This window comes from Spathaspora passalidarum (genome assembly GCF_000223485.1).
Source record: "Spathaspora passalidarum NRRL Y-27907 unplaced genomic scaffold SPAPAscaffold_4, whole genome shotgun sequence".
In the NCBI taxonomy this organism is placed as follows: Eukaryota; Fungi; Ascomycota; class Pichiomycetes; order Serinales; family Debaryomycetaceae; genus Spathaspora; species Spathaspora passalidarum.
This window is the reverse complement of record NW_006767428.1, coordinates 486,682-503,105: the sequence shown is the minus strand read 5'-3', so window position 1 is coordinate 503,105 and position 16,424 is coordinate 486,682. Positions and strand designations below refer to the sequence as shown.

The window sequence follows — 16,424 nt, the reverse complement described above, 5'->3', positions numbered from 1 at the left end:
CTGTTTCCTGTAGTGTTTGATTAACTGACATGGTTCTTGCTAGTACTTGATACAATCTTTTTCCTAATTGGCTAATCTAAAACAAATCTGAGTGGGTTAACAAAGTTGTCATGTTCTGGAATGATGGCTTATGTCAGTGAAGACCTCCCACTTAAGAATATGAAACGAGTTATTTTTTATGCGTATATGCTTGACTCTGGATTTCTTATAAGGTTTTAGATATTGTGAAACTTGTATTATGTAAGAGTTATCTAGTATGTATATTGAGAAATATTTTGCAAAATTTTTGGGAAAAAATCAACTCACATATTTTTTACATTCCAATCTCTGATGGTCAATAATAACGAATACTCCATTCAAGCAGCCAGTCACACCATCAAGAGTAGAAATCATCCTCTAAATTGGGACTATAGTGATGTCCCCCCCCCACCAGAGACTAAGGAAAGTTTCACCTCAATTTGGAAGCAAGATGATAATCCCGAAAAAGTAATACTACTAAATTGAGAGCGCAGCCAACGTAAGGAGAGAACTAAAGAGAGTTTCAACCGCAGTGTACAGCACCTACCTAGACTAAGATGTTTCAAGATTAGAGAAAGCGGAGATTGCGTAGAGCACCTATGTAAATCGAATGGTGGAGATCCCTGAAACAAAAGGGTAACTAAGAGCTCAAATTGAGAGGAAGGACAACCAAAAAAAAGAAAGTAGTTCCAGAGCCAACGCAAGATAGTGCGTCTGTATCTCCGATTCACCATCTAATAATTGTAGCTCCTTCGGTCCACAGTTTACCAGACTACAATTGTAGTTCTGTCAGCCTTCAAAAATCGGGTATTAATGAGCCTACCATTGTGCCTACTTGATTCAAAGGACGGTAGACCTACAAAAAAAATTATGAGCTGGCGAACCTACGAAAATTATAGGTTAAGGAACCTACACTTCTTGTAGGTTGGCAAGATCACGAAAATCGTAGCTTTATCAGCCTACGAAAACTGCCGGCAAAATTGTAGGTTCGAAATTCTACGGAAGCCATTTATACTCTCAACATAGTGGCCGTATAATTAGGGTGGCCAGTTGAAAACTTTGCTCAGAATTGAGTAATAAGTCCTTCGTTAGCATTTGACTATTGTAGGAGCATTGAAAAATACCACCCAGCAATTGGCCACTAATCTAGACTCTGTGGATACAATAAACATTAATTGAATGAAAGGAAATACTCAATAGGACATAGCAGCATATTTTCTCTAGATCAATGTTTTTCAAGAGCCCTTGAATAATTCATTCAATTCTCATAACAGGCGATTGTCGTAATACACCTACAATATATATGAGTCAGCTGGTTCCTGCCCACTAGAACAGTATTGCCATTGATAAAGACCACGATTACATACAAATTAGTGTTTTTTTACCAAATTGCACGACCACTTCGTTTTTTCAGTTGTTGACACGAAAATCGAATTTTTCCTTTTTGTCAAAGTGTTCAAATTTCAACCACATCAACCAAACAAATCTAAATCAATCAATTCCCAATTGAACTATAAAATATGGTTGTTCTTGCTGGTTCTATATGTACACGTGGTGGTAAACCACTTGTGTCCCGTCAATTCCGAGACATATCTCGTGATAGAATCACTGCCCTTCTCGCCAACTTCCCCAGCTTGATTTCCAACTCTAGTAGTCAACATACTAGTGTCGAAGATGACAACGTACGATACGTTTACCAACCATTAGAAGAATTCTATATTGTTCTCATCACCAATAAGACCTCGAATATCTTGCAAGATATCGACACATTGCATTTGTTTGCGTCCACCGTGAGTAACTTGGTTAGAAATGTCGATGAACGTGAGATTTTCGATAGCGCATTTGAAATAATTGGAGCATTCGACGAGATTATCAACTTAGGATTCAAGGAAAACTTGACCTTAAGTCAAGTTCAAACTTTCTTGGAAATGGATTCCCATGAAGAAAAGATTCAAGAAATCATCGAACGTAATAAGGAATTGGAAGCTACCGAAGAAAGAAAGAGACGTGCCAAAGAAATACAGAGGAAAGAATCTGCCAAAAAGAACATGGAACTGGCCTTTGGTCAAGTTAATGCTGGTGGCTCCATGGGATATGATATGTATCAACAACAAACCCCATCTTATCAACCAACATACCAACCAGCTCCTGCCGTGGAAGTTAGTCAAGCTGCTCCTGCTTTAGCACCAAGACCTCCAGCAAGAGGTGGATTGCAATTAGGGAAGAAAGCTGGGTCTGCCAGACAATCACACGCACCTCCTGCTATATCAAGAGGATCAGTTTCTAATCCTACTCAAAGTGCTGCTGAACCATTGCTTGCTGCTCAACCACCAGTATTTTCCCATCATACTAATATTCAACAACCTCCTCAAATTGCAACTCCAGGTTCGTTCTCGCCTAGTGCTTCACCTGCTCCAAGTACCGGTGGTGCTGGTGCTGGTAAAGTTCCAAACAACGGTATCTTAATCACTATCAATGAAAAAGTTAGTGCTCAATTATCTCGTGATGGATCAATCATATCTTCTGAAGTTAAGGGTGATTTACAATTACGTATCAACAATCTGGCCCTTAGTAATGCCAAGATCTTGTGTAAGACTGGTGACAAGAAACATTTCAAGACCCACCCTAATGTTGATAGAAACTTGTTCACTAGTGGTAGTGTCATCAGTGTCAAGGACAAGAGTAAAACCTTCCCTGCCAATGATCAACCATTGGGTGTTTTAAGATGGAGATCTGTCGGTAAAGCTGACAATTCAAGTTTGATTCCAATTGTAATCACTGCCTGGGTCAATGTTGATGGTAGCGGTGTTGCCCATGTTACATTAGAATATGAATTAACCAGTGAGTTTATTGATAGTCATAGTGCAACTGAATCGCATGTCCAAGGAGTAAGAATTACTGTTCCTATAGTTAGTGATGATGTTCAATTACAAGACGGTGGTAATGATCAAATTTCATATGATGTTAGTAATGAAGGAATTATTTTCCAAATTGGTGAAATTTCAATCGAGGATCCTCAAGGATCATTTGAGTTTACTATTCCTGTCAGTGAAGAAGATGATTTGTTTCCATTGGAAGTACAATTTGATATTGTTAATACTGGAGTTGTTGAAAGTGATGTTTCACTTGGTGGAGTTTCTATTATTGATGTTGTTGCAAACAATGAAGACGAAGCATCATTACCATTTGATTTACATTCACATGTTACTTCCGAGAACTATATTGTGCAATAGTTGTTTGTTTTATATTTGATACATAAATACACTTTTCTATTACTTCTAATGTAAGCCTATATAATCAATGATACTCCGCTTAATGCGATTGAGAAGCGACAGTGTAACCGTTCAACTTCATTCAATTTATTCAACTCTGACAATACTTGATATCTTGGGTCTTTTAATCGCTCAGCTTGTTTCTCTCCACACTCAAAATTAACTATTGGATCCTTGATATGATTAACCACGATGTTTAACCCTCGTAATGGTTCATCATTATCAGGGTCTAATTCTATACATAGTTTCCGTAGTTGATTCAACTCATATACGAGGTGGGACGGAGTAAGATGACCATATAGTTCATCTTCAGGGACATTGCTCAGATTAGAACATTCCACCACTATGCCCTTTAACTTCTTGCTAATGATAAAAGGAGCAACTGCCTTCCATAATGCCTGATTACGGTTTAGTTTGGAAATGATATCTGATTCAAAGTCACCAAACACAAGCAAGGAAGCACCCGTGATATTGTGCTTGACAAGGTATGCTGATGACAGGTAGTGTTGTTTGTGGGCAGCAGCACCATTGGTGGGGATTGCAATGACTGATCTCCGTCGATGATCATCAAGTTTGTTTAATTCACCATGGGAAAGCTTGAACATGGTTATCGTGTATACTGAGTTGTTTATAAGGGTTGGTTGGGTGAATTGGACGGGTATGAGATTGAGGATTTCAAAACTGGGCATGTTAGGCCAGATAACCCCGTTGAATAGGTGTCGTTGAAGGGCGTCTATCGTATGCGACGAGCCATACACTTGTTTCGTGGGTGAGTTGCAGAACCCAGCCGAGTTGATGACTAGTGAAGCAACATGGTCTAAATGTGGATGGGTTATCAAATATGTCGACACTAGATTGAATATAGTTTGTGAATAGAACATGGCTCTTCGTTGGGCGAGTTTGGAGAATGGTGTAGTGACGGTGACTTTCTTATGATAATAGTCCGATATGGGATGGCTATCAGGGTAGTAATCCAATAGTTTGCATTGAGGCTTTTGTGTCGCTGTTTCATGATGGATGATATCTGCTAGCTGACCTATCCCACATCCAGCGTCAATGCATATAAGTTCATCGGTTAGTGATTGGTCAGCGATGATGGTTTTATAAGGGATGTGCAGTGGCTTAACTAAGATGGAGCAGGTTGATCCTTCCAATGGACCACCTGAAGATCCCAAGAAGGTGAGTTCAAAGGACATGTGTGTGAATTGATTGAAGCGTAATGATTAACGTAGTCTGTGTACTAGGAGAAATACTCCAAACTATATATATATATATATATGAATTGCTAGTATCTATTTACGGGGACAACGACTAAAAAAAAAAATATAATCATTCACAGAGGACAAAAAAACAATAAAATGCGCTTGTCTTTTTTTTTTTAAAAACGGTCGCTGAGTCTCGCCACAAAAATGTGTAATCATTGTGAAAATGTGTAGATATCAAAGGCGGAGTAGAAATCACAAAAGTTAAAAAAAGGTCAAAGTTAATTAAATGACAGCACATACCTGTCACATCCAAGATAGGGATAACTATAATCAGGTAAAAAATCAAAATTGAATGAAATTTGTGAATTGCTTTTAATCTATTTTTTAAATGGAACGTGCATGTGCATTCTAGAAACATGCAATGGAAAACTAAAATCGAATCATTATCAAAAAAAATACCGAAATTTTAACCGGGGTTTACTGTACGCACCTACCCTTTTCTATTTGTGTATTAAGTAAACATGACAATCACTCCCTGATAATAATGCGCGGGGTGCTTCCATGCATTTTGTTTTTTTTAAAAAAATAGCCTGAAACATGCATAACCTAACAGGTACCAACTTGCATAAATTAGGCTTTCAACTAAGCTAACTCGGAGATTGAAACATGCCAGTGAAGTTCGTAGGGGGATTTACTTAAGCCCGGTTTCATAGCTATTACTTTATGGGGCAGTTGTGTTTGTGTCAAGTTGACATTTGCGCTTACACTTGCACTTAACTACTGTTCAAATGTAGCAACCTGGCCCCACCCTGTGTTTTCTGTTGGGTATGAGCTGTTCAACGTGTTTCTATTGTTTGTCTTCTTGGCAACGCGTTTAAATTGAAGTACGGCCAAATCAAGTAATTACGTCTATTATTTGTTATTATTCAAACCAGGAGATATGTGCTTCGCGTAATATTTTTGATATAAAATAGTATGCGCTATTTCACATGACTAATAATTAGTCATGTTCTACAATTGTTTCCGTATGGTAGATTACATTACGCTGTGTAAACAGACCACTAGATATAGAAAACATACTCTTGTTTCGATCCGATCCATAATTTTACTAGAAAATAATCCAATTTTTTTAAAAAAATAGTAATGTCAATAAAAGAACATCAAACTCGTATGGTAGCGTCAAGATTAACCTGGGTGCGTTGGTTCGACTTGTCAATAGCTGTCAGATATATATATTCGTATCTATTATACACTACTATTGTTGACTACTTCCGTACCCTCTAATATCTTTGGCGAATCTCCAGCTTTGATTCTCAACCTTAACTTCCTTGGTGAATTCAAACACCACTTTGCCTTCCTCATCCAACTTAATAATGACTTGAGAATACTTGTCTCCAGATCTAGCATCACGATAAAACAAAACTCTCATGGAATCTTCAACTACTTTTGTAATTTGTTGTTCATCAACCTTGACATAATCTTTATCTTCCGGGATTAAATTTCTTAATAAAGGAATAGCCAAATGAGAACCAAACCCAGTGGCTATGGTTGATGAACTGTAAGTGACACCAACTAAATCAACATATTTCAAGAATGGAGTTCTGTCTCTATAAAACCCACCAACAATAATAGAATTCCACAATGGGTTCATTTTCGATCTTCGATTATACATTACACGAGATAAATATTCATGAACATTAGCAGCACGAAGGTAATCTCCACCATCATTATCATAAACTTCTTCCAGAGTTTCCAATTCATCCAAGATTCTCTCAATTTGTTGCATATCGGACACATCACCAGAGAGACCAACGACGGTTTCTGATCCAACCTTGATCAATCTCTCAATATTAGAGAATCTCAAAAGAGATCCATAAGACCCGACATTGTCGGCAGCCATGATTATACCATTGTTGAATTTCAGGGCAATTACTGATGTACCGGTGATAATTGGTTGTTGAGTATGCATCTTGGGAAAGGCATCGAGGGACGCATGAGTGGTATTGTCAGGAACACCAGCATTTGCAATTTGGTGATTGTATGCTCCGTATGTTTCATTGCTGGGTCTTCCCCATTGGAATGGATCGTGATTCATTATATGTCAATTGGTGTTGTTGTAAGTTGTATGGGATAAGGTGGCGACTGTTCTTTCTTTCAAGTTGCCCGCGCAAAAAAAAATCAACCAAAGGCTGTGTATCTATATGCAGTACATATACATATAGAGTGGAAGGTATGAAAGATGCAACATCTATTGTAATATATACAATCTATATATTCCTTGCAAGAAATAAATAAACATAAAAAGTTTTTCTATAATGACTTAGTAAACAAACTCAGCACCACCACTAAGAACATTATCAATTTCACTGTCCTTAATGGCCTTATATCTGAATCTCAATGGCAATTCACTTCTGGAGAAATATTCACCTTCGGCTGGTTGAATAGGGTTTGGGTTATGGTATGAAGTAGTTCCACTGGCTGAGCCTGGAAGTTGGCCATTTGGAGCCATTGGATGTGGTTTTACTGCACCAGAAGTAGCTTCTAGTTTGTGTTAGTATACATTGGTTATCGTTGGTTTTGAGGAATTGTTAATACATACTGTGCACGTGAGGACCACCAACAAACTTTATGGATGGGATATGTTTAAGTAATCTGCTGAATGCCTTCATGTTGTGTATATGTTTGAATGTATAATATACCAACTTTTGATTTGTTGGTTGGTTTTTTCTTCCGGGTGAATTTTGAAATCCCATCACCCCCCGGTTCTTGCGAAAAAAAATAGCTCAGTTTCTTCCGGGGAGCGACGACCTGCATATAACCATGGCACATATCGAGACGATTGCAAAAACAAATCACATTTTACAAATACAATTCGGAATCACCACTATGGCTATTACATTTGTTGATCTTCCAGATCATATTATCCAAAGAGTGATCTACTTTCGCTATGTTCAAGATGAGTCCTTCATTCATCTCTTCCCATTGTTCCTCACCTGTCAAGCCCTTTACGCATATTATCACATGTTGTACACACTAAAACCAATCATAGCCACTGACACAAAGCATCCCCACGCCGTTCCCAAACGTGTTCTACAAGGTATGAGTAATGATTTAAGGATGAGTATTCGGAAAATGATTTTGTTTCTTCCTGCCACTATTGATTTACATCGATTCAATTTAACTAGTCTCACCCTAGATGGAGGATTTGCATGTTTCTATAAATTATATGAATTGCCAAATACAATCACTAGTTTGAAGTTTGTGGTTAGCAGTTCCAAGGGCTATCACAGGTGGAAACTCGATTTTAGAGAAGTGCCATTCAAGTTGGTAGTGTTTAAGTTTAAATATTTATTATGGGGACTGAAACTGTCTTTCCTCAATCCAATGGCCATATTTACAAGTCAATTTTCTGCACCACCATTGCAATTATCACTTTTTCTTTTGCATTTTATCACTTCTCAAAAGGACACCCTCAAGTATCTTGATATTGAAATGTTCTCGATTGGATTAATATTTGGAACACGTACCTTTCCTATTTTTCCAACGTTGAAGTTGGTTAAAGTGGATCAAATGAGTGAAATGAATAAGCCGTTTATTTCTCAAGTGTTAAATAACGGTCAAACGGTTTTACTAATTATCAATACACTCAAGTCAGAAATTATTAAATTAGAAATAAGTGCCAAAGATTCACTGGTATCTCGTGAAAAGTTTCACATTGAGGATAGAATTCTCTCTAGGCTTAAATCTCAATTGGCTATTCCGTGAATAGTTTTGCAATTTGCTGACGTGCACCAAAATATAGAACAAAAAAAAATATATATATATGTAAAAGAAAAAAAAAAGCATACTACGTAACTAAATAGCCAATCAACCCAACTAATGGACAAATTATCAAGGACAATCGACAGATTCCAGGCCAAGATCGAGTCTGGTTCATACTATGAAGCCCACCAGACACTTCGTACTATAGCTAACCGGTTCATCAAAGGTGACCAACCTATATTAGCCATACAACTACTTTATCAGGGTGCGTCGATTTTGACGACCCACAAAGAATATGCCTCTGCCTCCGATTTAATCAGCTATATAGTTCAAGTATACTCTGATTTCGGATTCAGTGTGGATGAAAAAAGTGCCAAGATGAAATTGATTGATTTGATTTCAGGATTGCCTCCTTCAGAACCAAGTCTTGTTGAATTGAGTACCCAATGTTTGAAATGGTCTCAATCCAGCGGGGAGGTTCCACACAAGTTTGGTGATTCTCAATTACATCATGTGTTTGGATCAATGTTTCTTAAACGTGTGGAGGAAGAAGAAGAGGAGGTTGAGGAAAATAGAAGTAAGTATTTCGCCCTTGCTGAAATTCATTTGGTGTTGGGTACCGTGGATAGTGTTCCTTTATATACCAATTACTTGAGTCAATGCAGTAAGGCTAATCCTGATGTTGATCCAGGGGTATTTTTATCCAGGGCTATTATCAATTATTTGTATTTGAATAATGTCAAGTTTGCTCAAGATGCACATGATTTGTTTATGAAGAATGTGGAAGGTGGTGTTCCTTCCAATGGAATTGTTTACTTTGATGAATACCCTCTTCTCAATTTTGTTCAATTGTTATTGGTTTTATTCAAGAAGGAACATGCAAGTAACCTGTCTCAATTTATGGGATTGTACACTCACTACAAACCTTTATTGACCAATTATGGAATATTATCAGCACTTGAATATTTAGGAAGTACATATTTCCAATTGAGATTGGGACAAAAACCACAAGGTAACATGTTGTCAAGCTTAATGGGCGATTTATTCAAGTAGTCTTCTATTAGATAGGTATATATATATATATATGAAAACATTAATAGCTATCATCTATACCCTCAGTAGCATCCTTTACAATTGACGACAGATTCAATGCAGTAACCAATTCGGGTCGTTTAGCCTTGAGTAACTCATGTTTAGCTTCGGAATAAGTACACCACCGTCGTTGTCTAGTCTTCAGTTCGGGCCATTCTTGATCCATTTTATCCACTACCAATTCAAAAAAGTGGAATTCACTTTTGGGTACAGCCACCTTGGGATCGAAATCTCCCTTGATTACAGGAGCGGCTTTACGTGAATCAAGAATTACTGGAAGTTCAGAAACGACAACTCCTTCCACACCGGCCTCTTCCCATGTTTCACGCATTGCGGTGTCGACTAATGTTTCATCATTTTCATGTCCTCCCTTAGGAAGCACCCATTTTCCAGCATGGGCAGAAGACAGGATCATGATCACTTTGGTACGTTCTGGGTTAAGACATATGCATCCGGCCACTATCCTCGCTCCGGTATCGGGATTGTAGCATTGATTACTACGGCCAGTTCTTGACTCCATCGGAAGCGTTTTTCCTGAACGACGAACACTTGAAGGAAGTGATTCACTGGATTCACTTGATGATTGCATTGACTGTTGCTTGAGAAGAACAGTAGGTAATTATTTAGCAATCTGGAATTTTGAAAATACTCTCTCTTCTCAGTGACGACAATGGTGGGACCATTGTGCAGGACCAACCTATACAGGCAATTTCCTAAGGTTTTTACATTTACCAAAATACACCTGATGTACCTCGGTTAAGTGTACAAGATTGTAACTTACATTTTACTGGGTTTTGGTTTCTAATTTGATGTATGTTTGAGCAGTGCGTTTAACATTACTAGTATGTTCATAGTTAAGACCATAGTTCGCAAAAAAAAATAACATTCAAACCTTAGATCTTTATTGTCGACTTACTACAATTCATAACCCCATGAAACTTTCGCTATTTCTTCCGTTTTTAGTCCTAGTCAATGCCCATGGAGACCACTCTGGTCATGGTTCTGATAAACCAGCAGTCAAACCACCACAATTAACATGGGCACAATGGCACATGGCGCAAGAACATAATCTCGACGACTATGACGCAGCCACATTCTTCACCTTGCACGACTTGTCAGGAAGCCGAGCTTGGTCGAGAGCTGACATACTTAATATTTACGGATTGATTAATCCTCGTGTGGGAGATGGGTCAGGAATGGGGAGCCATGGAAACAACGAGGAAATCTCCAAACAAGCCAAGGATAAAGTTGTCAATACGATCCTTGGTTTAATTGATTCGAATAAAGATGGACAAATCAGTTGGGATGAATGGATCCAATTCTCTGCTAAAGGAGGCGAATTGCCTGATTTAGGATATGGACCGGGGCATCATTTAGATTTCGAGAGCGAGTATGAGGAACATCATTGGAAAAAGTATCACATGAACGATGATCCTGACGTGTTGATCAAGCACAAGGAAGATATCGAACATGAATTATTACATCATGAACACGAAATTGAAGAGACTCATCATAAAGCTCCGCAAATTAGACAAGTTACGAAAAACTTCTTATCCAAGATCAACTTACACAACCTTACACCCAGGTATACCAAAAAGTGATTTATATTAGTTTATATAATCTGTATAATACAAACATTCATTGCAACGTCCCGAATGCACATTTCCTTAAACTCTGAAGCTCACTAGTACATGCCTTGGTATTGCTGTTATTAATCCGTAAGCATGCTTCATAAACTTGTAGCTTCCCGGCGCATTCCCCCTGGATCTTATGAAACGAAGGAACGGCTGTCCGGATGCATTTAGCCAACTGTTGTTGCTGTTGGGCACATTGGTTTGGATCAGGTTCGGGAAGAGTCATGCATTGGTGGAATGCAAGGAACTGGTGAGGACAATGTCGAGCTATGTCTTCAAGCAAGATCTGATCAAGTAGTCCCCCTTTCTCAGATACCATGGTGTGGCTAACAAAGAAGAGAAGGTGAAAGATTAGCAGAAAAAGATCTGAGAAAAAAAAAAAAAAGGACAGTAAATAATAAGAGGGGTTAGACACAGTGATGTGGGGGAAGATTACAAAATATCGCTATTGTCAATCTTGGGAATGTGACTGTTATTTAATCTGACAACGACATTTCTCATATTAAATGTAATTTAAATCACCATCATCATAATCTATTTTCATCTTTAGCTTTAGTCTTTCCGTTTGACCTTAACCCTGAGTGGGGGAAAAAAAAAATAACCTTCAACATTTGATTCAATTCCGTTACATATCAAAAGCAGCAGTTTGTACAACATGGCCCTCTCCCCACCGGTACGAAATACGCTTCTAGCACTTACATGGGTCCCTGTTCTCCACTACATCAACAAACATTTCTATCAACCATACCAAATCCGGGGAATATCAATGACACCGACATTCAATCCGGGAACAACCACCACCACCAATGACATAGTCCTTGTACGCAAATACAACTTGCGAAAACCCACATCGGTAGACCGTGGCGATATAATCATGTTTCGATCCCCAGAAGACCCCGAAAAGTTGTTAACGAAACGAATTGTCGGTATGCAAGGTGATACCATAAAACCCAGAGATACCTATCCTAAACGAGAAGTAATCGTTCCTAGAAGCCATCTCTGGGTCGAAGGAGACAACTTGGCCCATTCGGTTGATTCAAACAAGTTTGGATGTATTAGTCAGGGTTTACTCGTAGGGAAAGTCATTATGGTCGTTTGGCCATTAAGTCGATTTGGTTGTGATTTACAAGCAAACAACTAGTGTAAATACATTGCATTAAACCTATATATATATAGTTAATAGAGATTCTATCTACCTTTACGTGCCTCATATAAATGCATAAATAATACCGGAATAAATGCCAATGCAGCCATTAACCCGGCCATCAACCCATACGCTCTAGTAAACCCCATATTTTCAAACATTATAGGGTAGTAGAATGGTCCGATAAACCCTAAAGTTTGTCTCATCATCGTCATAAACAAGGCAACCTCACTGGCTCTTGTAGGAGTAGTATCCATGGAATATGCAATCAAGGGCGAGGTCAAGATTTGGAACCCGAATGCGGAGATTGCCAACCCAATTAATGGAGTGATGTTCCACTTGTGTTCAGCACGATCAATCTGGACCCCAAATTCAACTATACCAATAATCGAAGTAATAAATCCGGGATAAGTGATCCATATCCGGAATGAATTCCCACAGTTGTTTTTCCTACCCCATTGTACCCATTTATCACTTAACCAGCCACCAACTTCACCAATAAGTGACCCGACAATGAATGAAAGAAATTGCAACCCAAGCGCTTGTGGACCAAGTTGGAATTTGATATACATAACTTGAGGAATCTCGACATTGGTGGCGATATTGTCATGCATAAAACAGACTCCATATGCCAATGCAGCAATGAATACTCGCCAATTACCAAACAACTTAAATGGAGCAGCAACAGTAGGAAAGTTGAACTTACGCTCGGGGATGATCGCTGAGAAACTAGTAAGCTGCTTAAATCTGTTGGGTTCATTCCGAGACAAGTCCTCATAATTGTATAAGGTTTCCTTTCCCAAGAACACATAGAAGAAAATCTGAACAAAATTCATCACCGTGAACACCACAAACACATATTTCACATCTTGATATTGGGCCACGAATCCCATGAATAATGCCCCGGCCATGGTTCCTAAATTTACCATTAATGCCCACACACCACTTCGTGACCCTCTTTGGTGACTGAATGTAGTTTCATGAACGATGGATCCACCCACGGCTAAACCAGGAGATATGAAGAATGCAACAAGACATCTCATGGCCATAAGCGTACCATAAGTTTTGCTAAACACACATCCTAAATTAAAACACATCGATCCCACTACCGACAAAATCAACAACTTCCTCTTTCCGTATTTGTTCATTAAAGGCACCCACACCAAGGGGAAGAACCCCAAGATGACAATTTGTGCTGAGGTCAAGTATGCAATCTGACTGGTGGGTAATTCAAGCTCTTCACTTAATTTTCCAAACAGGGGCACCAAACCCGATGCAAAAAATGTTCCAAAGAACCCATGGGTAGCAACCATACCTAATTGTAAATGTTTAAACCAAGGTGACCAGTTTAATGGGTCATCATCATTCATCGACGGTAAGGGAACGAGGTCATACCGTCCGTGTTTGGCTATAAGGTATTGTTTGTGAGCTTCACTAAGGGTGGTGGTATCCTCTTCTTCCAGGATGATATCTATTTTAACATCGTTAGATTTTTCAAAGTCTGTCATGTTTGGTGACTATACTTTCAATTATGTACAAGTTCCGACAAACGAACGAATATTTATATTCTATCTACACACCCCACACTTCAAATAAGGCATGAAGGATATTATTACCTGGAGATGTTGAAAAAAAAAAATGAATTTAATTGCTCAGTTTTTCGGTCTCTATAATAAAGCAAACAATGGAAAGTCAAAGATTTAGGCCGATGTGGAGACCAAACAAATGTGGGGTTTTGTTATTTGCATTGTTGAGCTTTGTACTTGAGATATGAAGGAAATGCACCGAATTACTTCAAATCACAAGGGTGTAATTGTTTGCCGTGGGGGGCTTGGAAAATATCTCGAGGACAGGGGCATTGTTTGATTTTTTTGTATTTCCGAGTTTGCAACTCCGATAGATTAGTAATGTGTAATTATACAATGGACTGTTCAAATCTTGCATATCTTTTGTGATATATTGTTTCAAAGGGGAAAACGTAGATCTCGTGGAAGATTCATATTATCCTTGGTGTAACTTTTTCTAAGTTTGTTTGAATGTTTTTATGTGAGTGACCAAATTCTGAACTGTATTCATTTTATAATTAAGAATAAGATCAATACACCTTACGCCAATCAAGTTTGTTGTATAGCATAAACAAGCGGGACTATAAATTGTCTAAGATTTAGTAATGTGGCCACGGGTAAACATTTTCCCAATCTCGCGGAAATTCTTTATTCCGGAACAATGGGGGGAAAACATTTTTGTGAACTTTTAGGGACTACTCAATCATTCGGATTTCCCTACTGTAGCCGCTAGGAGAACAGGAAACGTATATTACACGGAAATATATATAAATGTCCACTTACCCCATCTTCCAGCATTTCCGAAACCTTGAAAATTTAGTTTGCGCTTAATTGTAAACTCTTTATTTTTGGGAGGATTACGAATGTTATTTTCTTCGATTAGGATCTTAAAACCAAACTACAAAATTAACATGGTATTACCGAATTATACCAATTCAGTTAAACTTGTATAAAAGTTGGTTGTGAGTGTTTATTGAAGTGATTCAGACATATTTTGTATGAACCACTTTGTTCCTAGTCTTCAAATTCAGTCTTAATCTCTATACAAGCATCAGTTTCGGATTTATGTTTATTACTTAATTATTATTATTTAATATATACACTTAGACTGACTTTTGGTCAACATTGACAGCATCCTTATGGTCATAGACGGTTTCGGTTGTGATTTCAACATCACTTCCACCATCTCCTAATTGAGAAACATCAAATCCATTGGCTCTCAAGTAGTTGACAAAATCTTCGTCTTCACGATTAATAGCATCTTGACCTACTGGAGGACAGAAAAACAAAGCTAAACAAGCACTGAAGATACATAACCCAGAACTGAGATAGAATGGAACTTGTAATTGTAAATTAGCGTCGGCATTCTTGGCATAATGACGTTGAATGACTGGGAAAACATAAGTACCCACGAAAGCACCCAATTTACCGACAGCAGCAGCAATACCGTAGTATTGGCCTCTAATTGGGGTGGCTGAAGTCTTGGAAGCTAATAAACCAATATTGTTACCTGGTCCAAATTCACCTAAGGTAGTGAAGATACCGAAAACAACCACAAATCCAGCAACGTGTTTACGTAAACTGTTCAAACAGGCAGACATGATGAAACCAATGATACCTTGCAATCCAACACCAATGGCTAAAGTCAAACGAGGACCAAGGTAATCAGAAACAAAAGCACCGGTAAATGAACCTGGCATATAGAACAAGTTAAAAACAACATACCAGCCCCAAACTTTCCACAATGCTTGATCTGGAATAACTTGGGCAATGATAAGAGACGAGAAAGTACCAAATGAATACACCGAGAAATCATAAATAAACCAAATCAAGGAGATGATGGTTAATCTGAACCAGTAGAACTTGATAATTAACCACCATGGGAATTTAAAGTATTGGACCTTCTTCATGTGTAACTTTTGGTAGGAAGAGGAGTTAGTCATCTTTAATCTGATAAAGAATAAGGCTAATGGAGGAATGACACCTAACCCGATAGTCAATCTCCAAATAACTCTTAAATGACGTTCACTGAAGATCCATAACAATACTAATGGAACAAATGAGGAGATAACGAAACCCATATCAATCATGGAATTGGTAAACCAAGCGAAGTACCTGTTTCTCTTACCAGCAGGTAACATATTAGCAAACTCAGAAGCAATAACTGAAGAAGTTGGATATTCAGCACCAATAGCAACTCCCAAGAAAAATCTGAACGTGGTAATAGCTGCGAAAAGACCAAATGGACTGGTACCCCAAGTTGCAACAGCACATAACAAGGTGAAAATTATCAACATCACATTAGCATACATCATACCTCCTTTTCTAGCAACACGATCAGAGATATAACCGAAACCTATTTGCCCAATAACAGTACCAACAAAAGCAATAGCACCAATATTAGAAATTGCATTAGATTGGGTGAATTCTTCAGCGTAGATCATCAGAAGACAAGACACAACCGTACCAATAGAATTATTGACATACCCATCGGAGAACAACCCAGCACCAGAAGCGAAAGCAGGCCAAAGATTATTCAATTTAACTTTGGTTTCGTGGGGTGCATCGTCATCAGCTTGGAAATCCTCGGCGATTAATTGCTCTTGGGTCTTGTTAAGGGTAATTTCCTTACGCAAGTGTCCAGCCCAGCCAAACACAAGGTCGTTGACAGAATGAGGCAAATCTCTTGAAGCCATATTTGGTGATAGTTGAACTTGAAGTTAAAAAAAAAA

The 16,424-nt window shown here is 38.3% G+C and overlaps 12 protein-coding genes across 12 annotated transcripts; 5 read left to right on the top strand and 7 right to left on the bottom strand. All coding sequences in view use genetic code 12, as the record gives it.

Annotated features, from left to right (window-relative positions):
- Positions 1-1,476: 1,476 nt before the first annotated feature.
- On the bottom strand, positions 1,477-4,557 carry PDE1 (3',5'-cyclic-nucleotide phosphodiesterase PDE1; the record flags this gene model as incomplete). The annotated part of the gene is made up of 1 exon (XM_007375326.1): positions 1,477-4,557. The coding sequence occupies one exon, from the start codon at positions 4,484-4,486 to the stop codon at positions 3,308-3,310; it is 1,179 nt and encodes a 392-aa protein (XP_007375388.1).
- On the top strand, positions 1,492-4,553 carry RET2 (coatomer subunit delta; the record flags this gene model as incomplete). The annotated part of the gene is made up of 1 exon (XM_007375327.1): positions 1,492-4,553. The coding sequence occupies one exon, from the start codon at positions 1,539-1,541 to the stop codon at positions 3,249-3,251; it is 1,713 nt and encodes a 570-aa protein (XP_007375389.1).
- Positions 4,558-5,325: 768 nt separating the features above from the next.
- SPAPADRAFT_61193 (proteasome core particle subunit beta 7) lies at positions 5,326-6,627 on the bottom strand (the record flags this gene model as incomplete). The annotated part of the gene is made up of 1 exon (XM_007375325.1): positions 5,326-6,627. One exon carries the CDS (start codon positions 6,588-6,590, stop codon positions 5,751-5,753), a length of 840 nt encoding a protein of 279 aa, XP_007375387.1.
- Positions 6,628-6,725: 98 nt separating this feature from the next.
- SPAPADRAFT_61184 (mitochondrial 37S ribosomal protein YMR31) lies at positions 6,726-7,201 on the bottom strand (the record flags this gene model as incomplete). Its single annotated transcript, XM_007375324.1, has 2 exons — positions 6,726-7,036; positions 7,095-7,201. The coding sequence occupies 2 exons, from the start codon at positions 7,162-7,164 to the stop codon at positions 6,816-6,818; spliced, it is 291 nt and encodes a 96-aa protein (XP_007375386.1).
- Positions 7,202-7,381: 180 nt separating this feature from the next.
- SPAPADRAFT_50699 (uncharacterized protein) lies at positions 7,382-8,260 on the top strand (the record flags this gene model as incomplete). The annotated part of the gene is made up of 1 exon (XM_007375323.1): positions 7,382-8,260. One exon carries the CDS (start codon positions 7,382-7,384, stop codon positions 8,258-8,260), a length of 879 nt encoding a protein of 292 aa, XP_007375385.1.
- An 83-nt stretch (positions 8,261-8,343) lies between these two features.
- On the top strand, positions 8,344-11,314 carry SPAPADRAFT_61181 (uncharacterized protein; the record flags this gene model as incomplete). The annotated part of the gene is made up of 1 exon (XM_007375319.1): positions 8,344-11,314. One exon carries the CDS (start codon positions 8,375-8,377, stop codon positions 9,308-9,310), a length of 936 nt encoding a protein of 311 aa, XP_007375381.1.
- Positions 9,351-9,938, bottom strand: SPAPADRAFT_139414 (polyphosphatase; the record flags this gene model as incomplete). The annotated part of the gene is made up of 1 exon (XM_007375322.1): positions 9,351-9,938. The coding sequence occupies one exon, from the start codon at positions 9,936-9,938 to the stop codon at positions 9,351-9,353; it is 588 nt and encodes a 195-aa protein (XP_007375384.1).
- On the top strand, positions 10,282-10,950 carry SPAPADRAFT_50696 (uncharacterized protein; the record flags this gene model as incomplete). The annotated part of the gene is made up of 1 exon (XM_007375321.1): positions 10,282-10,950. One exon carries the CDS (start codon positions 10,282-10,284, stop codon positions 10,948-10,950), a length of 669 nt encoding a protein of 222 aa, XP_007375383.1.
- Positions 10,988-11,302, bottom strand: SPAPADRAFT_55636 (uncharacterized protein; the record flags this gene model as incomplete). The annotated part of the gene is made up of 1 exon (XM_007375320.1): positions 10,988-11,302. The coding sequence occupies one exon, from the start codon at positions 11,300-11,302 to the stop codon at positions 10,988-10,990; it is 315 nt and encodes a 104-aa protein (XP_007375382.1).
- Positions 11,315-11,469: 155 nt separating the features above from the next.
- Positions 11,470-13,743, bottom strand: SPAPADRAFT_61180 (uncharacterized protein; the record flags this gene model as incomplete). The annotated part of the gene is made up of 1 exon (XM_007375317.1): positions 11,470-13,743. One exon carries the CDS (start codon positions 13,633-13,635, stop codon positions 12,172-12,174), a length of 1,464 nt encoding a protein of 487 aa, XP_007375379.1.
- On the top strand, positions 11,639-12,124 carry IMP2 (endopeptidase catalytic subunit; the record flags this gene model as incomplete). Its single annotated transcript, XM_007375318.1, has 1 exon — positions 11,639-12,124. One exon carries the CDS (start codon positions 11,639-11,641, stop codon positions 12,122-12,124), a length of 486 nt encoding a protein of 161 aa, XP_007375380.1.
- Positions 13,744-14,753: 1,010 nt separating the features above from the next.
- Positions 14,754-16,388, bottom strand: SPAPADRAFT_66762 (uncharacterized protein; the record flags this gene model as incomplete). Its single annotated transcript, XM_007375316.1, has 1 exon — positions 14,754-16,388. The coding sequence occupies one exon, from the start codon at positions 16,386-16,388 to the stop codon at positions 14,796-14,798; it is 1,593 nt and encodes a 530-aa protein (XP_007375378.1).
- Positions 16,389-16,424: the final 36 nt, after the last annotated feature.